Source organism: Salvelinus namaycush, chromosome 32, assembly GCF_016432855.1.
Source record: "Salvelinus namaycush isolate Seneca chromosome 32, SaNama_1.0, whole genome shotgun sequence".
Lineage (NCBI taxonomy): Eukaryota > Metazoa > Chordata > Actinopteri > Salmoniformes > Salmonidae > Salvelinus > Salvelinus namaycush.
In genome coordinates, this window is record NC_052338.1 from 35,870,510 (window position 1) to 35,895,677 (window position 25,168).

The following is a 25,168-nucleotide window of genomic DNA, read 5'->3' on the forward strand; positions in this document are numbered from 1 at the left end:
AAAATGGTCACCTAATTTCAGCTTATATTTTCAATACCCCAAAATATATGGAAGGTCAGAAAACGTAATGTCCACAACTATCCATCTAGATCTTTATAAGTCTGTAGGACTTTGGAACAGCTCAACTACACAGAAAGTTTCTTTGGACCTGTAGTGTAGAAGTGTGTTGAAGAATTAGGAGTCCACTCGTATCAGCTCCAGTCATTTACAATATATTTATATCATGTTTTTATTTAACTAGGCAAGTCAGTTATGAACAAAATTCTTATTTACAATAACTGCCTATCCTGGCCAAACCCTAACGACGCTGGGCCAATTGTGCGCCGCCCTATGGGACTCCCAATTACGACCGGTTATGATACAGCCTGGAATCGAACCAGGGTCTGTAGTGACACCTCTAGCACTGAGATGCAGTGCCTTAGACCGCTGCGCCATCCTCTATAGACCCATCTCTTGGCCACATTCTGAAAAGTAACGCTTTGGCTTATTTGATGCTTGGGATTATTTTTAATGTGTGCACCACTAACAGGACGTTTGTAAAAATTAAACAAGTGTATAAACCCCCCTGTAGCTGTTGTACTTACATATATCTCCATCTTCCTGTACAGTCCATAGTTGAGCAGGAGGTTGTGGGTCATACGGATCCTGTGGGGTTTCATGGGATGACCCTGGCCATAGTAATAATTACCTACGTCGCCTGGGGAGAGGAAATATGAGGTTTAGACAAACTACTGAGACAACAAACCACATTTCTTTACCCTAGCCCCAGATAGGGTATGTAAACTCTGTTCTTAACATTTGTCATTTAGCTGTATGCGCTTATCCAGCGCGACTTACAGGAACAATAAGGGCACCGACTGACTTTTCACCTGGTCGGCTCTGGGATTCGAACGAGCAACCTTTCAATTACTGGCTCTTAGCCCAGCGGTTCTGTGTCGCTTTAAGTGCCGGATTTTGCGCCAGGCTAGCACTATCACGCCTGAATCACACATGCAGCCTGGTAGCTACACCGCACGAAACACAAATTATAATAGTAATCAAATGGCCAGCCTCTGAAAAGTGATCTGAATCTACAGGCTCAACCCCCCCCCCCCCCCCCCCCCCACAGTTGACTATACAACACCGCTAGCTACATGATAACCTCACTTTACTAAACAAATGGTGTAGCTAAATATGAAGAGGCAGTTTGTGATTCAAAGACACTCATTCCTAACCATCTCTAGTTATCTTTTTGCAAACTAGACAGCTGGTTATATGCCTACTAGCTAGCTTGCGAGCTAAAGACCTTAGCTAGCTAGCCTAGTTGCCGCAAATTAAAAGCATCAACTTGCTAGATGTCGGCAATTCAGCTAATTGAAAAATTATAAAAACGACCATCTCAAGTTGCTTTGGCTAGCTAACCAAAACCTTATTCCTAACCAGGTAACGTTCGCTAGCTAGCAACTAACTTAGCTAGCAAGCTAACCACTCGGCAGCTACAGTTACGTTAGCTGGCTAGCAGCTAACTCGCCTACGGCACTTCTTTCAAGGCGGAGAAAAAAAATGCCTTTTATCGAGCACAAAATCTTCGCCGTTACAATAAATAATATTGCAGACAACACTAAGCTACATAACATTAAATCTTACCATCATAATAATAGCAGACTTTCTTCTTTGTTCCTCCTGCAGACGACAGCGCCATTTTACTCCAATTAGCACTGCACAGTTCTTTGTGCCCACACTGGATAATTTGCACTATCGTCTCGTCCAATCACCGAAACCTGCTCGGCTCGAAGGCGTTGTTGCGAAGGATGTACTTTTTTCTGTCTGCACTGTTCACTGGTCTGTGATACCAGTTATGTGCTTCTAACAAGTATACAAGAATATGTTGAATAAATAAATCCTCATATAAATTCCTCATATTGCTGTATGATGAACGCCAATTTTTCCACCTACACTGCAAGACTAACGATCTTGCGCATAATCGACACATTCCTGTACAATGATCTTGCACAAAATATTGTTTCTCTCACATTGAGCTGTATATTGAAGTACATAGGCAAAAGGATGATGGTGATGATAGTCAACTACAGTAACCTTTATACCTCATTTTCAATAGTTCAACTTTTAGCCACCAGATGGTTCCATTGTACTACAATAAGCTAGTCTGCTCAGCTTTGCATATGTGTTGCTTATAAAAAGCTTCCCACAGTTTCAAACTATAGTCCTACCATCTCTGGCACTATACCTGTCTGAACAACAGCATACCTGTCCGCTACCCCACCCTTCTTAAAGGGGAAGTTCAGTATCTATGCTGAAATCATCCTGGCATAAGTGACATAAATGGTCTGCTTTATTTTTTGGGAACTCAGTCTGGGTCTCAAAATGTGTTCCTATTGTTATGTCAGTCACTGACAGTCACTCTGCTGTAAAATTGCACCGTTTATGTCTCTGCCCCCATGTCAAAATCAAAACAAATCCAATTATATTCGGCACATATATTCGGCCGAATACAACAGGTGTAGGTAGACCTTACCATGAAACGCTTACTGACAAGCCCTCAACCAACAATGCAGATTTTTTAAAGTCAATTTGAAGTACAAATTAAAGATAAATAAAGAATAAACGAAAGCACCCCCCACCAGGTGTCTCCTATTTACCCCATTATCCCCTGTGTATTTATACCTGCATTTTCTGTCTGTCTGTTGCCAGTTTGTCTTGTTTTGTCAGGTCTTACCAGCGTGTTTCCCCTATTCGTCTGTGCTCAAGTTTTTGTTTTCTAGTCTCCCGGTTCTGACCTTCCTATCTGTCCTGAGCCTGCCGTTCTGTCCCTGATTGACTATGCCTTGGATTACGAACCTCCGTCTGCCCTCGACCTGCCCTCGACCTGCCCCTTTAATATAATAATTATTCTGAGAATAGAACTATCCACCTCCTGTGTCTGCATCTGGGTCATATCCTGAGTCGTGATATGTTTAAATGTGCATCTGATATGATTGATAAAATCTTCTTACAATTTTTACAAATATACCGTTTTAATTAATTAGATAATGATACGGTTCTGTATGAAAACTCTCTTCCCCGATAGTCCAAGTAAACTAGTACCTAATGAACTCATCCACAGTAGTAGGCTAGTACTTAACGACCTCATCCACAGTAGTAGGCTAGTACCTAATGACCACATCCACAGTAGTAGGCTAGTACCTAACGACCTCATCCACAGTAGTAAGCTACCTAACGACCTCATCCACAGTAGTAGGCTAGTACCTAACGACCTCATCCACAGTAGTAAGCTACCTAACGACCTCATCCACAGTAGTAAGCTACCTAACGACCTCATCCACAGTAGTAGGCTGGTACCTAACAACCTCAACCACAGTAGTAAGCTACCTAAAGACCTCACCCACAGTAGTAAGCTACCTAACGACCTCATCCACAGTAGTAGGCTAGTACCTAACAACCTCAATCACAGTAGTAAGCTACCTAACGACCTCATCCACAGTAGTAAGCTACCTAACAACCTCATCCACAGTAGTAAGCTACCTAACGACCTCATCCACAGTAGTAGGCTAGTACCTAACGACCTCATCCACAGTAGTAAGCTACCTAACGACCTCATTCACAGTAGTAAGCTACCTAACAACCTCATCCACAGTACTAAGCCCACCTAAAGACCTCATCCACAGTAGTAAGCTACCTAACGACCTCATCCACAGAAGCAAGCTTCCTGAAGACCTCATCCACAGTAGCTACCTAACGACCCCATTCACGTATTCACAAATTGTCAGTTCAGTGATTAGAGTAATAGACTTTGTGAGTTCGACAAATGCCTCTGCAATCTGTGCAAAATGGCTGAAGCAACACTAACGTGGAGCTACATCTGTGTGTGAATAATTCATCATTGTTTGAAGGCTGGGATGACTAGAAATAACTCTGATCTCAACTCATCATATCACCATGTGAACTAGGTCAGTGGGCGTATCCCCAATGGCACCCTATTCCCCATTGGACTCTGGTCCAAATTAGTGCACTACATACAGTATAGTGACTAGGATGTCATTTAGGATGCAGACCCCTACAACCAACCCTGATCAGGATCAACGATTTAGAGTTCAACAAATTCAATTGAATTAACTTTATTGAGGAAGAATACACGAGAAGTTATTTCTTATATGATTTTAAGATGTTTTTAGATTTGAGGAGGTATATAAGTCCTAAGCAATGACGTCCTGAGAGATGCTGTCACTACAGGGGTTACAGAGGTCACAAGGATAATGTGGGTGCATGCAACGGATCATTGGCTGCTTTCCAATTCTCTACCATTTTCCAGAAGTGTGCACTTGTTCTGTTCACTACTTATTACAAATCTAAAAGCATTGGATTGGTGGAGGCATGGGCTAGTGGGAGTTTTCCACTCTGCTTCTTAGGCCAGTCATTTCCTTTCAACACAGTGAAGGGGAGTGCACAAGTGCACACTTTGGGAAGAAGGAGAGACAATAAGGTACATAGGGAGAATCTCAATTGAATTTCCTTGACTCCTCACATCCTCTGTCCTCACATCCTCTCTCCTCACATCCTCTCTCCTCACGTCCTCTCTCCTCACATCCTCTCTCCTCACATCCTTCTCCAAACACATTGGAGGAGAAGGTCAGAGGGAAGTCCCTCTAACTATATTATCCAATATGTTTTTGAAAAGGAGGTGAGGAGAGAGGACGTGAGGAGTCAAGAAAAATATATTGAGATTGTGCCATAGCCCTAGAATGTAGCATCATGGGGTGGATCTCAACACTCTGCAGTAGTCTCTCCTCTCCATCAGCACTTTTCCATCAAAACTTCTTCTCTGTGTGAACTAATAGCCTATGTCCAAAATGATGAAAAATTAGGTATTGTCCACTCTTGTTTTCAGTTGTAGGTGGTTTACTACTATGTGTGATTGGTTGATTACATATTTAATTGGTCAGGCTTGTCAAGAATGTCAGGCTTTCTCTTAGCTGGACATTAATCTTGGGATTGTGGACTATGAGAAGTCTAAAACACATCAATGTGCTCTTACAAGAATCACATTCCTATCGGAAAATATAATGTAACTCATTGATTCTTAGAATTTGGAAAGCACATTGTACACTGAACAAAAATATAAACAGAACATGTGAAGTGTTGGTCCCATGTTTGATGAGCTGAAATAAAAGATCCCAGAAGTGTTCCAGATGCTCAAGAAGCTTATTTCTCTCAAGTTTTCTGCACAAATTTGTTTACATCCCTGTTAGTGAGCATTTCCCCTTTGCCAAGATAATCGATCCATCTGACAGATGTGGCATATCAAGAAACTGATTAAACAGCATGATTATTACACAGGTACACCTTGTGCTGGGGACAATAAAAGGCCACTCTAAAATGTGCAGTTTTTCACACAACACAATGCTACAGATGTCTCAAGTTTTGAGGGATCGTGCAATTGGCATGCTGACTGCAGGAATGTCCACCAGAGCTCTTGCCAGATAATGTAATGTTCCTTTCTCTTCCAATGTCGTTTTAGAGAATTTGACAGTACGTTCAACTGGCCTCTCACAACCGCAGTGTATGGTGTCGTGTGGGCGAGCGGTTTGCTGATGTCAACGTTGTGAACAGAGTGCCTCATGGTGGCGGTGGGGTTATGATATGGGCAGGCATAAGCTACGGACAACGAACACAATTGCATTTTATCGATGGCAATTTGAATACAGAGATACCGTGACGATATCCTGAGGCCCATTGTCGTGCCATTCATCCGCCGCCATCACCTCATATTTCAGCATGGTAATGCACAGCCCCATGTCTCAAGGACCTGTACACAATTCCTAAAAGCTGAAAATGTCCCAGTTTTTCCATGGCCTGCATACTCACCAGACATGTCAGCCATTGAACATGTTTGGGATGCTCTGGATCGACGTGTACGACACCGTATTCCAGTTCCCGCCAATATCCAGCAACTTCGTCACAGCCATTGAAGAGGAGTGGGACAACGTTCCACAGGCCACAATCAACAGCATGATCACCTCTAGTCCAAGGAGATGTGTCGCGCTGCATGAGATTCTGACTGGTTTTCTGATCCACAACCCCTACCTTTTTCTGTGACCAACAGATGCATATCTGTATTCCCAGTCATGTGAAAATCCATAGATTAGGGCCTAATGAATGTATTTCAATTGACTGATTTCCTCATATGAACTGAAAAGGCTTTGAAATTGTTGCATGTTGTGTTTATAGTTTTTGTTCAAGTAAAGAGGAATGTTTATGACCACAATAAACAGTTAATACGGATGTTGTTTTCCCCAGCCAGCGTGCTGTACAACCAATCACCCTTCCCACCTAAAAATAACAATATCCATACAACAATGGGCAGGTATTGGTAACCAACATTTATTTACCATTTTCAACTTTACAATAAAACCATAAACATCTGTCAACATTAGCAAAATAAAGAACAAAATCAGTCCAATGTATTTACAGAGACCATCAAGCAAGAGTCAGGCTTACACACACACCAGACAGATCAACAACTCTGCTTTGTTTTAAAACTGCAACAGTGAACATAGCAAGCGTAATTGTTCTTTTTTTTATTTTTTTATATTTTTTTTATAGCCAAGATAAAAATCTAAACTTATTGATTTCTTCTTCTTTAAACAAACAAGACATAGCTTCTCTGAATCGTTAAAATGGTTCTCTATTGTACACCACAAAATACTTCAAATCTTGGGTTAAAATATAGGAATGTATAAAGTTGGCAAGTCTCTTTTGTTTATTTCTTGTTTATTTTTCTATTTGATGTGGTGGTTGGTTGGTGTCCTATCCTATCTAGCTCGTTGGTGTTGATGCATCTTTTTGAGCTGGGTGTTTTGAGAAAGACACGTCAACTCAACTCCCATCCAGAACTGTGTCTTCCACTCTCCCCGTTGTCCCACAGATATCAGCACATAATACTAACAGGTTCAGATGTCTCGCTGTAACCAGGGGTCGTAACCAGGGAAGTGAACTAGTGAATCTAGTCTGTCATCTTGTTACCATGACAAAAGTGGCACGAAGGAGTCTCTCACATAAATGTGTATATATTTACATATACATATATCTATACATATGTATACATATACACATATATAAATATATATATATATAACTCAATTTTTTCTCTCTCTCTTGAAAAACAGTTCACAGTCCTTGTTGTGGGTAAAGATACAATCACTCTGCTTTCTGTTGGGAGGGAGCTGCTGCCGCGGGGGTCGAGCTGGTCTCCTCTGTTGGTTTGGTGAGCTCTGTGGCAGGAGCAGCGGCAGCCGCCTCCTTCACCTCTACCTTCACCTCCTCCTTAGGAGCCTCCTTCACCTCCTCAGCTTTAGCCTGCACCTCCTCTGCCTTAGGGGCTTCTGTAGCGGGAGCAGCAGCCTCCTCCTTTACCACCTCCTCTTTCTTCTCCTCCGAAGCCACAGCGGCTCCGTTCTCAGCTGGTTTCTCCTCAGCGGGAGCGGCCGCCTCCTCCTCCACCACCTCCTCTTTCTTGGTCTTCTTCAGTTTCAGGCCCTTGAAGTTGAATGATTTCTTCAGGGAGAACTTCTTCTTTTTCTTGGGGGTATCCTTGACGGCAGCCTCACCTTCCGGTTTGGCGGCCTCCTTGTCGGCGGCTGGCGCTGGCTCGATGGCGTCCCCTCCTGCGCCCGCCTCGGCGGCGTCAGTGGAACCGTTGGTGGCGGCCGTCTCTGTGGCAGAGACGTCACCGTTGGACTTGACATGGCCATTCTCCTAGGAGGAAAGGAGGGAAAAATGAAGGAACTAAATTAGAGGATGGTTCTAATAAAAAAGATACAATTCAATTAATAAAGAAAAAACTATTTACATTAGATTTTTACACTGTGACTCAAACACAACCATCAACACATTTATCTATATGATTCGTCGTGCTCATCAATTAACCACCGTGTCGCTCAAAAGCCGACGCCTTGTAGAACCACCAGAAAACGACAGGCGGCGACGGTGTCACATCACACACAGGGGGGGTATCTTTTCAATAAAGACCTGGACTAGTCGATGAAAAAAACTATAAATTATATTTAAACAAAATGTCAATGAAACCGATGATGCATTGACAAAAATGTACATTAATTTCACAAGGTGAAGATGTGATTTATGTCGATTTTGCATTTGTCTATAAAATAACGTTTACAGTCACTGATCGAGACATGTCTCGACTCGCCGGTTCTGAGGGGCTGCAACTTCATCCATCATGGATGGGCTGCATAAATTCGGTGTGATTAGATTGATATCCACTGTTAAAGCGCTGCTTTTGAATCCATAATTCACAAATTGGCTCTGATATTTTATGCATGAGGGGTAGCTTGCCTACGTGCGCCCTCGCCTTTCCAACCCCCCTCATGGCACTTGTATCAAATACACGGGTTTGGAACTGGAACTGAAACGAGCTAGTAAGGCTGGCTAGAACCTCGGTTAGTTAACGGTGGCATATGCTCCCCGTCCAAACCCTGATTAACTACGTTATTTTAGATATTATATGTATATATTTATATTTTTGTTTCTCAAACAGCAGATCACGGCTTTAGCAGCCAGCACGTTGGCAGTTTCATCCTCCCGCGTCTCAATCTAGTGTTCGTAACTACGCTAGCCGTCACTGCTGACCATGCTAGCCAGAAACATTTAACTAAACCAAGATGCACATTTATCCTCGAAAAATATAACCGAAACAGACCAACCTCGTTTTTAAATTAAATAGCAACATTATACCACAGGAAATATTTGCTAAGATACTTTTAGTTAGTTGAGTAAGAGGTGTGTCGTCTGGTGACCCAGGGATGAGAGAGCGTTTCATACCTGTCCGTTAGTTTTGACGGCAGCCGTATTCGCGACGGCAACCGCGTCCGCGGCAGCAGCTTTCGCCTCCACGACTACCCCTCCTTTGGACGCTTGGGAACCCATCGTTGTTCGGTGTTTTTAAAGAAAATTTTAAAGGAAAAACACAAAAAAAGTCGTCTCAATTTAATCCAGCCCCGCGCAGTGTTATGGATCCAATGGCAACAAAAAAAAGGCGATCGTGTAATTTGGGGGGGTCCTTTGAAGAAAAAATAGCTCGTTTCTTTGACTTTTTCCGCACTTCAACCTGTCGCTCCCGTAGAAGGATACCCACTAGTTTCAACAGTGGTTGAACGCAGCGCTTGAATAAAGACCAAGATACCACCAACGGGCGTGGTCACACGAGTCTATCCAATCATGAGCACCTTTGTGAGTTCTCTCCGCCCTCTTCAAAAGACGCTAAAACATTTTCTCTCCAACATCATATTCCAATGGTTTCTCTCTCTCCAACATCATATTCCAATGGTTTCTCTCTCTCCAAATAATATCCAATTGACCCCCCCCCCGCATATCTATATCCTATAGTGCTGGACACCCCCCCCCCCCCCCCCCATATCTATATCCTATAGTGCTGGACACCCCCCCCCCATCGAGCATATCTATATCCTATAGTGCTGGACACCCCCCCCCATCGAGCATATCTATATTCTATAGCGCTGGACACCCCCCCTCCCCATCGAGCATATCTATATTCTATAGCGCTGGACCCCCCCCCCCCCCATCAAGCATATCTATATTCTATAGCGCTGGACACCCCCCCTCCCCATCGAGCATATCTATATTCTATAGCGCTGGACACCCCCCCCCCCCCCCCCATCGAGCATATATATTGGTGTTCCCTCTTCAACGTATCCGTCATCCCACGTGTAAAGGAAGACTACAGACTAAGCACCTTAATCATGTATACATTGACTGAGCCTTATTACCCAGCTCTTTATGTGACCATGAAAAGAATGAAGGCAATTTCGAGAGTAGTGCAGAGACGTCAAAATGAGTGCGCCGGTAAATGTGCTCTAATCCGTCACTCGCTCCACAATCAACCTGACTCTCTCTGTGAACTGAACGTTACTTTCTTGGAAGAGAAAACCTATTAGGATATAAGCCTACTGTACTATATATAGATGGCTGTAACCAAACAGAATGGGATACAGGCAAACTGTGCCCACATAGGCCTGCTGTATAAACTGTACATTTATAGAAATAGAATACTAAGACTAAGTATGTCTGTCTTAGCCAACTGATATGTGACCATTCAACTCAATTCCCTTAGAGACTGCCTGTCTTAGCCAACTGGGATGGGACCATTCAACTCAATTCCCTTAGAGACTGCCTGTCTTAGCCAACTGGGATGGGACCATTCAACTCAATTCCCTTAGAGACTGTCTGTCTTAGCCAACTGGGATGGGACCATTCAACTCAATTCCCTTAGAGACTGTCTGTCTTAGCCAACTGGGATGGGACCATTCAACTCAATTCCCTTAGAGACTGTCTGTCTTAGCCAACTGGGATGTGACCATTCAACTCAATTCCCTTAGAGACTGCCTGTCTTAGCCAACTGGGATGGGACCATTCAACTCAATTCCCTTAGAGACTGTCTGTCTTAGCCAACTGGGATGGGACCATTCAACTCAATTCCCTTAGAGACTGTCTGTCTTAGCCAACTGGGATGGGACCATTCAACTCAATTCCCTTAGAGACTGTCTGTCTTAGCCAACTGGGATGTGACCATTCAACTCAATTCCCTTAGAGACTGCCTGTCTTAGCCAACTGGGATGGGACCATTCAACTCAATTCCCTTAGAGACTGTCTGTCTTAGCCAACTGGGATGTGACCATTCAACTCAATTCCCTTAGAGACTGCCTGTCTTAGCCAACTGGGATGGGACCATTCAACTCAATTCCCTTAGAGACTGCCTGTCTTAGCCAACTGGGATGTGACCATTCAACTCAATTCCCTTAGAGACTGCCTGTCTTAGCCAACTGGGATGGGACCATTCAACTCAATTCCCTTAGAGACTGCCTGTCTTAGCCAACTGGGATGTGACCATTCAACTCAATTCCCTTAGAGACTGTCTGTCTTAGCCAACTGGGATGTGGAGATAGGGCCTTGCCTAGTCTATGACCAAAACAGGCCTATACAGTACTATACATTGATATACATTCAGAAGCCATGTCACTACTACACTGGTATATAGAGACCGTGATACTACACCGATATATAGACACCATTATACTACACCTATATATAGACACCATGATACTACACCTATATATAGACACCATGATACTACACCTATATATAGACACCATGACACTACACTGGTATATAGACACCATGACGCTACACTGGTATATAGACACCATGACACTACACTGGTATATAGACACCATGACACTACACTGGTATATAGACACCCTGACACTACACTGGTATATAGACACTATACTGGTATATAGACACCATGATACTACACTGGTATATAGACACCATGACACTACACTGGTATATAGACACTATACTGGTATATAGACACCATGACACTACACTGGTATATTGACACCATGATACTACACTGGTATATAGACACCATGATACTACACTGATACATAGACACCATGATACTGCACTGGTATATAGACACCATGACACTACACTGGTATATAGACACCATGACACTACACTGGTATATAGACACCATGACACTACACTGGTATATAGACACTATACTGGTATATAGACACCATGACACTACACTGGTATATTGACACCATGATACTACACTGGTACATAGACACCATGACTGGTATATAGACACCATGATACTACACTGATACATAGACACCATGATACTACACTGGTATATAGACACCATGATACTACACTGGTATATAGACACCATGATACTACACTGATACATAGACACCATGATACTACACTGGTATATAGACACCATGATACTACACTGATACATAGACACCATGATACTACACTGGTATATAGACACCATGATACTACACTGATACATAGACACCATGATACTACACTGATACATAGACACCATGATACTACACTGATACATAGACACCATGATACTACACTGGTATATAGACACCATAATACTACACTGGTATATAGACACCATGATACTACACTGATACATAGACACCATGATACTACACCGGTATATAGACACCATGATACTACACTGGTACATAGACACCATGACTGGTATATAGACACCATGATACTACACTGATACATAGACACCATGATACTACACTGGTATATAGACACCATGATACTACACCGGTATATAGACACCATGATACTACACCGGTATATAGACACATATACTACACTGATACATAGACACCATGATACTACACTGGTATATAGACACCATGACACTACACTGGTATATAGACACCATGATACTACACTGGTATATAGACACCATGATACTACACTGGTATATAGACACCATGATACTACACTGGTATATAGACACCATGATACTACACTGGTATTTATAGACACCCTGATAATACACTGGTATTTATAGACACCATGATACTACACTGGTATTTAGACACCATGACGCTACACTGGTATATAGACACCATGATAATACACTGGTATTTATAGACACCATGATACTACACTGGTATTTATAGACACCATGATACTACACTGGTATATAGACACCATGACGCTACACTGGTATATAGACACCATGATACTACACTGGTATATAGACACCATGATACTGTATTCGTATCTGCGTTGTCCCCTTTGACAGAGAAAAAACTGAGTGGAACAGTGAATCAACCCACTCAAACAGACCCCTCGCTAGGGAACCTACTTTCCCCACTCACACAGACCCCTCGCTAGGGAACCTACCTACCCCACTCACACAGACCCCTCGCTAGGGAACCTACTTTCCCCACTCACACAGACCCCTCGCTAGGGAACCTACTTTCCCCACTCACACAGACCCCTCGCTAGGGAACCTACTTTCCCCACTCACACAGACCCCTCGCTAGGGAACCTACTTTCCCCACTCACACAGACCCCTCGCTAGGGAACCTACTTTCCCCACTCACACAGACCCCTCGCTAGGGAACCTACCTTCCCCACTCACACAGACCCCTCGCTAGGGAACCTACTTTTCCCACTCACACAGAACCCTCGCTAGGGAACCTACTTTCCCCACTCACACAGACCCCTCGCTAGGGAACCTACTTTCCCCACTCACACAGACCCCTCGCTAGGGAACCTACTTTCCCCACTCACACAGACCCCTCGCTAGGGAACCTACTTTCCCCACTCACACAGACCCCTCGCTAGGGAACCTACTTTCCCCACTCTACTGTATACGATTGAGCTTGTCTCCATTGGAAACCAGCCTCCAAGCCAGCTGCCCTCACTCACTCTGCTCTGGGCTCGCAGATACAATTTACACCCTAACTAGACCAGTCACGTTGTGTGCGCGAGCGTTACAAAATACATTTACACATATGTGTTATTTTATCATTTCATCCAAACTGCTCACGCGCGTCAAACGAGTGTTGCGTAGTCAGGCGCTCAAATAGAACTTGGTTCTATATGAGACACTCCACGCGCTGCAAGTCCCCTCCTTATTAGAAACCAGGACGTAACAAACCCACATGGATGCTTGAAAGACAAAAAAAAAAGAGATTAATGAAAGATAACTAAAAACTAAGTAGGTTTCCCCTTTTTATCTGTGAATTAATCGTCGGAGTAGAGAAACACAAGATGTTGTATGACTCCGGGTAACATTTATACAAAGACCCTGTCATGTAAAATAACAACCCAAATGTTCATCTCCCAGGACAAACTGCTAGCAACAGCTATCTAGCTTAATGTCCATGAATGTTTCACGTGTGTTTCGACCTGCCTTTTCTGTCTGTCTGTCTGTCTGTCTGTCTGTCTGTCTGTCTGTCTGTCTGTCTGTCTGTCTGTCTGTCTGTCTGTCTGTCTGTCTGTCTGTCTGTCTGTCTGTCTGTCTGTCTGTCTATAGAATACTGATCATAAAGGCATTGAGCTGGTGTGTGTGTGTCGTGTTGCCGCCTCTCCCTCCAACCCCAACAAATATATTACAAAATACATAGAATATACTGTTAAAGGTGTTAACCGTGCCTCTACACCTGCATTGCTTGCTGTTTGGGGGTTTTAGGCTGGGTTTCTGTACAGCACTTTGATATATTCGCTGATGTAAGAAGGGCTATATAAATACATTTGATTGATTAAGCAGGTTTATAGAATATACTGTTAAAGGTGTCAAGCAGGTTTATAGATAATACTGTTAAAGGTGTCAAGCAGGTTTATAGATAATACTGTTAAAGGTGTCAAGCAGGTTTATAGATAATACTGTTAAAGGTGTCAAGCAGGTTTATAGATAATACTGTTAAGGGTGTCAAGCAGGTTTATAGATAATACTGTTAAGGGTGTCAAGCAGGTTTATAGATAATACTGTTAAAGGTGTCAAGCAGGTTTATAGATAATACTGTTAAAGGTGTCAAACTCATTCCACGGAGGGTCGAGTGTCTGCAGGTTTTCACTCCTCCCTTGTACTTGATTGATGAACTAAGGTCACTAATTAGTAAGGATCTCCCCTCACCTGGTTGTCTACGTCTTCGTTGAAAGAAGAAGAAGAAGAAAAACAGCAGACTCTGCCCTCTGTGGAATTAGTTTGACACCCCTGGTGTTTAGGATTAACTCGAATTCAGGAGAGAGGACCAGACTTGAATGTAACAGAACGTAGCTCCCTAGCAACACTTAACTAGTTGCCTAGAACGCAGCTCCCTAGCAACTCCACAAGCACCCGCTGCCAATCAGCCTCAACTACTGTTTGGAACACTTAACTAGGTTCCTTGACCGCAGCTCCTCAAACAAGCTCCAGCTGCTACTAATCATTAATTAGACTCCACACGTTCTCAATTACCACTACCACCCTATTTAAACAAAATAGTCACTCCTTCTCTCTGTTTTGTATCGCATCTCTTCACCTTTCTCTACCTTCACCATAGCAGCCAGACTACCACGACCTGATTATCTTCACCATAGCAGCCAGACTACCACGACCTGATTATCTTCACCATAGCAGCCAAACTACCACGACCTGACGGTGATGTCTCGGTTCTCGGGACCACCAGTGGTGCACGTGATAGTTTTTGCGCCCTAGCACTGCAAAGCTGATTCAAATGATCAAAGCTTGATGATTGGTTGATTACTTGAATCAGCTGTGTAGTGTTAGGGCGCAAAAAAACTAAAGGTGTTCCACTGGGGTCCTGAGGACTGAGTTTGGGGAACCCTGCTTTAGAATCAACCCCTCCGGACTTTAATGAGGACTGGATGTTAGAATGAGGATTCAGTGGAGAAACCCTGCTTTAGAGTCAACCCCTCCGGACTTAAATGAGGACTGGATGTTAGAATGAGGATTCAGTGGAGAAACCCTGCTTTAGAGTCAACCCCTCCGGACTTAAATGAGGACTGGATGTTAGAATGAGGATTCAGTGGAGAAACCCTGCTTTAGAGTCAACCCCTCCGGACTTAAATGAGGACTGGATGTTAGAATGAGGATTCAGTGGAGAAATGAGAATGGACCCGATGCTTCATCTGCAGCCCTTGGCTTCATCCGGTCCTTTCTCATTTCTCCACTGAATCCTCATTCTAACATCCAGTCCTCATTAAAGTCCGGTATATCACATCATTGTTCCCTTTTTTGTTTCCAAAGCTCTTCTACACAAGCTTCCAACTGATTATCTTCTTTTTTTTGTTCACGAATAAAAGAGCTACCCAACCCTCTTGCAGGTTTGTTAACTCTTGAGGTCCCTCTGGTCTTGACCAATTTAGGTAAATCCTCCTTTTGTTTTAGGTCCCCCCTCCCATTGTTGGAATAACCTAAAAAAAAATCCTTGATTTCCCCAGGCAGTTTAGCACTCTGGTGTTGAATGAATTAATTGTGGATGGCAGTTATTTCGATTTGATTGTAGTAGATTATTTGTTGTAATTGTGGTGTTGAGGCTGTGCCTTGTGGTTATTTTTATTTTATTACACTTTTCTACCCTGAATAAATAAAAGTTAATTCCATTTCCTCAAAACATTTTTTTTTAACTAATGTAATGTCTGGTCTTTAAACGTGTGAATGTAATGAATACTCAGGGAGGAAAAAGGTGTAGATTCACACGCAGAGCGCGGCAGGGGTTTATTTCGCCTTCGCAGAAGGCAGGAATCGTGGTCACAGGCAGGCAATGGTCAAACACATGTAGGCAAACAGGCAGGTGAATCAAAACTAGGACTGAAGGCTCTAACTGGTTCTCACAAACGAGCTAGGAAAAGGCTTAGTAGAGTCAAAACGAACAATACCTCACAAAGGAACAAACAGAATGAACTCAACTAAATAAGGAGCTGATGAGACCAGGTGAGTAACTAACACAGGTGAAAACAATGAACACAAATGAAAGACAGGGCTACGTTCCAGAACACAAAGAAACAGGGCTATGTTCCAGAACACAAAGAAACAGGGCTGTGTTCCAGAACACAAAGAAACAGGGCTACGTTCCAGAACACAAAGAAACAGGGCTACGTTCCAGAACACAAAGAAACAGGGCTGCGTTCCAGAACACAAAGAAACAGGGCTGTGTTCCAGAACACAAAGAAACAGGGCTGTGTTCCAGAACACAAAGAAACAGGGCTGTGTTCCAGAACACAAAGGAACAGGGCAAAGTTCCAGAACACAAAGAAACAGGGCTACATTCCAGAACACAGAGAAACAGGGCTGCGTTCCAGAACACAAAGAAATAGGGCTGCGTTCCAGAACACAAAGAAACAGGGCAAAGTTCCAGAACACAAAGAAACAGGGCTACGTTCCAGTACACAAAGAAACAGGGCTACGTTCCAGAACACAACGAAACAGGCTACGTTCCAGAACACAAAGAAACAGGGCTACGTTCCAGAACACAAAGAAACAGGGCTACGTTCCAGAACACAAAGAAACAGGGCTACGTTCCAGAACACAAAGAAAAAGGGCAAAGTTCCAGAACACAAAGAAACAGGGCAAAGTTCCAGAACACAAAGAAACAGGGCAAAGTTCCAGAACACAAAGAAAAAGGGCAAAGTTCCAGAACACAAAGAAACAGGGCTACGTTGCAGAACACAAAAAAACAGGGCTAAGTTCCAGAACACAAAGAAACAGGGCAAAGTTCCAGAACACAAAGAAACAGGGCTACGTTCCAGAACACAAAGAAACGGGGCTGCGTTCCAGAACACAAAGAAACAGGGCTATGTTCCAGAACACAAAGAAACAGGGCTGTGTTCCAGAACACAAAGAAACAGGGCTACGTTCCAGAACACAAAGAAACAGGGCTACGTTCCAGAACACAGAGAAACAGGGCTACGTTGCAGAACACAAAGAAACAGGGCTGCGTTCCAGAACACAAAGAAACGGGGCTGCGTTCCAGAACACAAAGAAACAGGGCTGCGTTCCAGAACACAAAGAAACAGGGCTACGTTCCAGAACACAAAGAAACAGAACACACGGTTGACTAAGAAAATAAATACAGAACCTTCTAGTGAATAACAAGTAAATATACATGGGTAATAGGCTGTCACTAGAATATGCCGCAAATACATATATAAGAATGTGAAATGACAGGGTCCAAAATGGCACCCTATTTCTTATCTAGTGCCATTTTGACCAGAGCACCTAGTGCACTACCCTGTGTAGGGAATAGTGTGCCATTTGAGACATCAACAGGGAGACAAGGAAGCATATAAATGAAACTAGTGAGTGAAATGTTATTTCTGCATGAAAGAGCCTGGCTGCAAAACATCAACCATTAAAAATGGAAGGGTTTGAACAGAATTGATCTTGCTGTGGTGTGCTGGTGATTTAGAGGCATTTTCACACGAATGAGAGGATAATAGCGCGCACACGCTAACACACACACACACACCATTTAAACATCGATCAAATGTGTTTTACGCACGGCCACTGCGCCCTGGCTGCATATGCGTCCCCCATCCCAGAGCGGAGCAGAGCAATCAGTCAATCAAAAATCAACGGACCAAATCAAGAACACGTTTCAGCCAATCAAACAGCATAATCCTGGTGACGGCTCGTCGTTAGACGTTTGATCCAACGGACCCTTCTCCAATTAACTTGTGGTGAGAACATAATTGCTTAGTCAACACAAACTGGAGAATGTTGTCTTAATTTTTGTTTTAAGTAAGGTTTAGTATAGAGCAGGCCTAGCATAAAACAACAGGCATTTAGCCGTGGTGGATAACTGAGAGAGAGAGACATGTTTCCCATGTCAAAAAAGCCATTTGAATTGAACTGAGAGAGATAGCATACAGACGTTCACATGGCGCAGAGAGAGAGAGTGTATTTTAGCTTGAAGCTGGTTACAAAGTATTTGGTGATCGCGCTCTATCCAGGGAGGATGAGACGGAGAGTCCACCTGGGTGGTCTTTCTAGCGGAATCGTCACATCTGTGGCCCTCGTGCACTTCGCCTCGGATACACTCGAACCCATGTGATTAATTAGCGCTCCCGCCACTGCTTTCGGTGTAAACGTGAAAACCCGTGCGGCTCTTCCAGACATACACTCGCGTTCATGGTCATGGAACATTTACGCACCAACGTAACAGCATTCATTTCAGTACTTACTGACCGAGGAACCGTTTCCCTCAGAACGGGATGAGCGTTTGGTTTTGATTGTCCTGCTTATCTTTCTCTTGTCGAATTAATTTGGTGTGTGTCGTCTTGTGACCAAGAAAGACCCCCTTTCCTAACCCGCTGCGCAGCTATTCTTGTCCGCAACTTGTCCATCCGCTGTCAAGTTGACCCATCTCTATTGACACCAGCCGGCAGCCTGCCGAGAGACCGACAGCAAGCTGCTGAGCAGAGCATGACTTGCCTTGGAACACGGTTAAATAGAAAATAAATACATCGACCTAGACCCACTGCCTGTAACACAACCCTTTCTAAACGAAGACCTTTGCGTTTTTTAAGACAGGGGAAACCATTTGGAAGTCCGACTGCAGCGGTTCGTAAACGCAAAGGAACATCTGTAGCCTTTTATGTGGAAGCACCTGCTCTCATTTCTCTCTCTGCTCGTTTTAAAAACCCAACAGTCTTACCTTGTCGTTGAGACGTTTGGGTTCGGCGGGGATTTAGACTCGTTTTCTTCGTTTGAATAAACACCAGTATTCCTCGGGTTGGTTCTCCACGTCGGTAAGGATGAGAAGAGAGAAATCCAGCGAGGAAGCAGGGTCGGTTATTTCCTCCGCCGCTCGCTGTCTGAGCTTCCTCTCTCTCTCTCTCTTCCTAACCGAAAGGGCACGCAGGGTTCCCTCCGTGTGCAGCTGGCGCGGGATTGGTTCACCGGAGTCCTAGCGGACCCTAAATTAGAGGAGGGGCCAAGTCAAGTATAAGAGAATATTCATATTATGCAGCCGTATGCTGGATTTAATGATATGTTCTTCACTGTCCTGTATCACTAAAATAGGACTGAGCCTTTCACAGAATTGTGATGCTTGTCTGTCACATTGTTGGGACAATTACAGGGGAATATTAGGCAACATTCTGGATTTTATATTAGTCAATATCCTATGTTTATACTTTATGGGTACAGGATAGTGAAGAACATAGTCTACTGTTGGGTCCCTGTTATACTGTACCCATAGTCTACTGTTGGGTCCCTGTTATACTGTACCCATAGTCTACTGTTGAGTCCCTGTTATACTGTACCCATAGTCTACTGTTGAGTCCCTGTTATACTGTACCCATAGTCTACTGTTGGGTCCCTGTTGTACTGTATAGGGGATGGCTCCCTGTCGGACTGTATAGGGGATGGCTCCCTGTCAGACTGTATAGGGGATGGCTCCCTGTCGGACTGTATAGGGGATGGCTCCCTGTCGGACTGTATAGGGGATGGCTCCCTGTCAGACTGTATAGGGGATGGCTCCCTGTCGGACTGTATAGGGGATGGCTCCCTGTCAGACTGTATAGGGGATGGCTCCCTGTCAGACTGTATAGGGGATGGCTCCCTGTCGGACTGTATAGGGGATGGCTCCCTGTCGGACTGTATAGGGGATGGCTCCCTGTCGGACTGTATAGGGGATGGCTCCCTGTAGGACTGTATAGGTGATGGCTCCCTGTCGGACTGTATAGGGGATGGCTCCCTGTCGGACTGTATAGGGGATGGCTCCCTGTCGGACTGTATAGGGGATGGCTCCCTGTCGGACTGTATAGGGGATGGCTCCCTGTCGGACTGTATAGGGGATGGCTCCCTGTCGGACTGTATAGGGGATGGCTCCCTGTCGGACTGTATAGGGGATGGCTCCCTGTCGGACTGTATAGGGGATGGCTCCCTGTCGGACTGTATAGGGGATGGCTCCCTGTCAGACTGTATAGGGGATGGCTCCCTGTCGGACTGTATAGGGGATGGCTCCCTGTCGGACTGTATAGGTGATGGCTCCCTGTCGGACTGTATAGGGGATGGATCCCTGTCAGACTGTATAGGGGATGGCTCCCTGTCGGACTGTATAGGGGATGGTTCCCTGTAGGACTGTATAGGAGATGGCTCCCTCTCGGACTGTATAGGGGATGGTTCCCTGTCGGACTGTATAGGGGATGGCTCCCTGTCGGACTGTATAGGGGATGGCTCCCTGTCGGACTGTATAGGGGATGGCTCCCTGTCGGACTGTATAGGAGATGGCTCCCTGTCGGACTGTATAGGGGATGGCTCCCTGTCGGACTGTATAGGGGATGGCTCCCTGTCGGACTGTATAGGGGATGGCTCCCTGTCGGACTGTATAGGGGATGGCTCCCTGTCGGACTGTATAGGAGATGGCTCCCTTTCGGACTGTATAGGGGATGGCTCCCTGTCAGACTGTATAGGGGATGGTTCCCTGTCGGACTGTATAGGGGATGGTTCCTTGTAGGACTGTATAGGGGATGGCTCCCTGTCGGACTGTATAGGAGATGGCTCCCTGTCGGACTGTATAGGGGATGGCTCCCTGTCAGACTGTATAGGGGATGGCTCCCTGTCGGACTGTATAGGGGATGGCTCCCTGTCGGACTGTATAGGGGATGGCTCCCTGTCAGACTGTATAGGGGATGGCTCCCTGTCGGACTGTATAGGGGATGGCTTTCACTGATTGCCCTGCATTTCTGTAACGTGTTTTGGCACTAAAAATTTTTATGTGACTTATAAGACATTCTAACGGGATCATACCTGCTCATGACAAGTCTTACAACACATTATAATTGGATCATGAATTAAACCAGCAGGCTTCAAGTAAGGTGTTATAAAGTATTCTATTATTTTCTATGATTCTAAAAAGTTTTATTTAGTTCTATTCTGTTATGATCTGCTGTATCCAACCCAGTGCCTCCTTGACAGCTTTGAGGATGGTTTGATTAGGTGAATTATATCCAGTTGTCAATCAATTACACATTCTGTCCTCTTCAGGACACTTGACTGACGTGTCCGCTATGATTGGCTAGTAATAAACCGAGACCAATCAGGAGAGCATTGCAGAAGATAATAGGATTCTATCTGAGGATGTGGATTAAGGAATATGGCGAGAGGGCTAGGGCCAACGATCCTCATCAATACGCTGAGTGGAAATCAAAGTTTGTCTCTGTCTCCTCACTCTGTATCTCTCTCTGTCTCCTCTCACTCTGTCTCCTCACTCTCTGTATCTCACTCTGTCTCCTCTCTACTGTCTCCTCTCTCTCTGTCTCCTCACTCTCTGTCTCCTCACTCTCTGTATCTCTCTCTGTCTCCTCTCTACTGTCTCCTCACTCTCTGTATCTCACTCTGTCTCCTCTCTACTGTCTCCTCACTCTCTGTATCTCTCTCTGTCTCCTCTCTACTGTCTCCTCACTCTCTGTATCTCTCTCTGTCTCCTCTCTACTGTCTCCTCACTCTCTGTATCTCTCTCTGTCTCCTCTCACTCTGTCTCTCACTCTGTCTCCTCTCACTCTGTCTCCTCACTCTCTGTATCTCTCTCTGTCTCCTCTCTCTCTGTCTCCTCTCACTCTGTATCTCTCTCTGTCTCCTCTCACTCTGTCTCCTCTCACTCTGTCTCCTCTCACTCTGTCTCCTCACTCTCTGTATCTCTCTCTGTCTCCTCTCTACTGTCTCATCTCTCTCTGTTTCTCTCTCTGTCTCCTCTCTACTGTCTCATCGCTCTCTGTCTCCTCTCACTCTGTCTCCTCTCACTCTGTCTCCTCTCACTCTGTCTCCTCTCACTCTGTCTCCTCTCACTCTGTCTCCTCACTCTCTGTATCTCTCTCTGTCTCCTCTCACTCTGTCTCCTCTCTCTCTGTTTCTCTCTCTCTCTTTCGGTCTCCTCTCTCTCGGTCTCTGTCTCGTTACTCTGTATCTCTCTCTGTCTCCTCTCTACTGTCTCATCTCTCTGTATCAATTCAATTCAGGGGTCTTTATTGGCATGGGAAACATATGTTAACATTGCCAAAACAAATGAAATAGATAATTAACAAAAGTGAAATAAACAATAAAAATGAACAGTAAATATTACACTCACAGAAGTTCCAAAAGAATAAAGACATTTCAAATGTCATATCATGTATATATAAAGTGTTGTAACGATGTGCAAATGGTTAAAGTACAAAAGGGAAAATAAAGAAGCATAAATATGGGTTGTATTTACAATGGTGTTTGTTCTTCACTGGTTGACCTTTTCTTGTGGCAACAGGTCACACATCTTGCTGCTGTGATGGCACACTGTGGTATTTCACCCAGTAGATATGGGAGTTTATCAAAATCGGGTTTGTTTTCTAATTCTTTGTGGGTCTGTGTAATCTGAGGGAAATATGTCTCAAATATGGTCATACTCAGTTTCCACCTCATTTTGTGGGCAGTGTGCACATAGGCAGACCTGGCTCTCAAGAGAAGACAGGCTATGGCGGCCTTTCTCAATAGCAAGGCTATGCTCACTGAGTCTGTACATAGTCAATGCTTTACTTAAGTTTTGGTCAGTCACAGTGGTCAGGTATTCTGCCACTGTGTACTCTCTGTTTAGGGCCAAATAGCATTCTAGTTTGCTCTGTTTTTTTGTTAACTCTTTCCAATGTGTCAAGTAATTATATTTTTGTTTTCTCATGATTTGGTTGGGTCTAATTGTGTTGCTGTCCTGGGGCTCTGTGGGGTCTGTTTGCTTAGGGGGCTCTTATCCAGGTTAATCTCTCCGTAAGTGATGGCTTTGTTATGGAAGGTTTGGCAATCGCTTCCTTTTAGGTGGTTGTAGAATTTAACGGCTCTTTTCTGGATTTTGATAATTAGCGGGAATTGGCCTAATTCTGCTCTGCATGCATTATTTGGTGTTTTACATTGTACACAGAGGATATTTTTGCAGAATTTTGCATGTAGAGTCTCAATTTGGTGTTTGTCCCATTTTGTGAATTCTTGGTTGTTGAGCGGACCCCAGACCTCACAACCATAAAGGGAAATGGGTTCTATAACTGATTCAAGTATTTTCTTGCCAGATCCTAATTGGTATGTTTAATTTTCTGTTCCTGTATCTTGCTCAGTCTCCTCTCTCTCTGTCTCTTTTCTATGTATCTCTAACTCTGTATCTCTCTTTTTGTATCTCTCTCTGAAACTCTCTGTCTCCTCTCTGTATCTTTCTTTGTTTCTCTCTCTGTCTCCTCTCTCTCTGTATTTCATATATCTCTCTGTATATCTCTCTGTATTTCATATATCTCTCTCTGTATCTCCCACTTTATCTCTCTTTATCTCACTCTCTTTCTCTCTCAATATTGTGTTCAGCCCACACAATAGACCCAGTATCCTAAACCATGAGATGTAATATAACAGACCCAGTATCCTAAACCATGAGGTGTAATATAATAGACCCAGTATCCTAAACCATGAGGTGTAATATAATAGACCCAGTATCCTAAACCATGAGATGTAATATAATAGACCCAGTATCCTAAACCATGAGATGTAATATAATAGACCCAGTATCCTAAACCATGAGATGTAATATAACAGACCCAGTATCCTAAACCATGAGGTGTAATATAACAGACCCATTATCCTAAACCATGAGATGTAATATAATAGACCCAGTATCTGTCACACCCTGACCATAGTTTGCTTTGTATGTTTGTATGTTTTGTTTGGTCAGGGTGTGATCTGAGTGGGCATTCTATGTTGTATGTCTAGTTTGTCTGTTTCTGTGTTTGGCCTGATATGGTTCTCAATCAGAGGCAGGTGTTAGTCGTTGTCTCTGATTGGGAACCATATTTAGGTAGCCTATTTTGTCATTGTGGGTTGTGGGTGATTGTCTATGTGTAGTGTTTTGTGTCAGCACTTTATTCGATAGCTTCACGTTCGTTGTTTGTTATTTTTGTTAGTTCGTTCAGTGTTCTCTTCTCTAAATAAATTCAAGATGAACACTTACCATGCTGCATATTGGTCCTCCGATCCTTCCAACTACTCATCCTCAGAAGAGGAGGAAGACGAGCGTGACAGTATCCTAAACCATGAGATGTAATATAATAGACCCAGTATCCTAAACCATGAGATGTAATATAACAGACCCAGTATCCTAAACCATGAGATGTAATATAACAGACCCAGTATCCTAAACCATGAGGTGTAATATAATAGACCCAGTATCCTAAAGCATGAGGTGTAATATAATAGACCCAGTATCCTAAACCATGAGGTGTAATATAATAGACCCAGTATCCTAAACCATGAGGTGTAATATAATAGACCCAGTATCCTAAACCATGAGATGTAATATAACAGACCCAGTATCCTACACCATGAGGTGTAATATAACAGACCCAGTATCCTAAACCATGAGGTGTAATATAATAGACCCAGTATCCTAAACCATGAGATGTAATATAACAGACCCAGTATCCTAAACCATGAGGTGTAATATAATAGACCCAGTATCCTAAACCATGATGTAATATAATAGACCCAGTATCCTAAACCATGATGTAATATAACAGACCCAGTATCCTAAACCATGAGGTGTAATATAACAGACCCAGTATCCTAAACCATGAGATGTAATATAACAGACCCAGTATCCTAAACCATGAGGTGTAATATAATAGACCCAGTATCCTAAACCATGAGGTGTAATATAATAGACCCAGTATCCTAAACCATGAGGTGTAATATAATAGACCCAGTATCCTAAACCATGAGATGTAATATAACAGACCCAGTATCCTACACCATGAGGTGTAATATAACAGACCCAGTATC

The 25,168-nt window shown here is 43.7% G+C and overlaps 2 protein-coding genes across 2 annotated transcripts in view; both read right to left on the reverse strand.

Moving 5' to 3' along the window:
- The window catches only part of LOC120027357 (probable histone deacetylase 1-B), a 28,222-nt gene extending 26,474 nt beyond the window's left edge, over positions 1-1,748 (reverse strand). The window contains exons 1-2 of the mRNA XM_038972271.1: positions 1,627-1,748; positions 585-697 (exon numbers count right to left, since the gene is read on the reverse strand). Coding sequence (XP_038828199.1) covers positions 585-697; positions 1,627-1,681 — 168 coding nt within the window. The 5' untranslated portion in view covers positions 1,682-1,748. The remainder of the gene's footprint in view (positions 1-584; positions 698-1,626) is intronic.
- Positions 1,749-6,357: 4,609 nt separating this feature from the next.
- Positions 6,358-9,145, reverse strand: LOC120027158 (MARCKS-related protein 1-B-like). Its single transcript, XM_038972028.1, has 2 exons — positions 8,836-9,145; positions 6,358-7,752 (listed from the first exon to the last, which is right to left on the reverse strand). The coding sequence occupies exons 1-2, from the start codon at positions 8,938-8,940 to the stop codon at positions 7,195-7,197; spliced, it is 663 nt and encodes a 220-aa protein (XP_038827956.1). The 5' UTR covers positions 8,941-9,145; the 3' UTR covers positions 6,358-7,194.
- Between the last annotated feature and the right edge of the window lie 16,023 nt (positions 9,146-25,168).

Coding starts and splice junctions, on each gene's coding strand:
- LOC120027158 (XM_038972028.1), bottom strand. CDS start 8,940: ATGGGTTCCCAAGCGTCCAAAGGAGGGGTAGTCGTGGAGGCGAAAGCT. Junction 7,753..8,835: donor CCGTCAAAACTAACGGACAG/GTATGAAACGCT, acceptor CTTTCCTCCTAG/GAGAATGGCCATGTCAAGTC.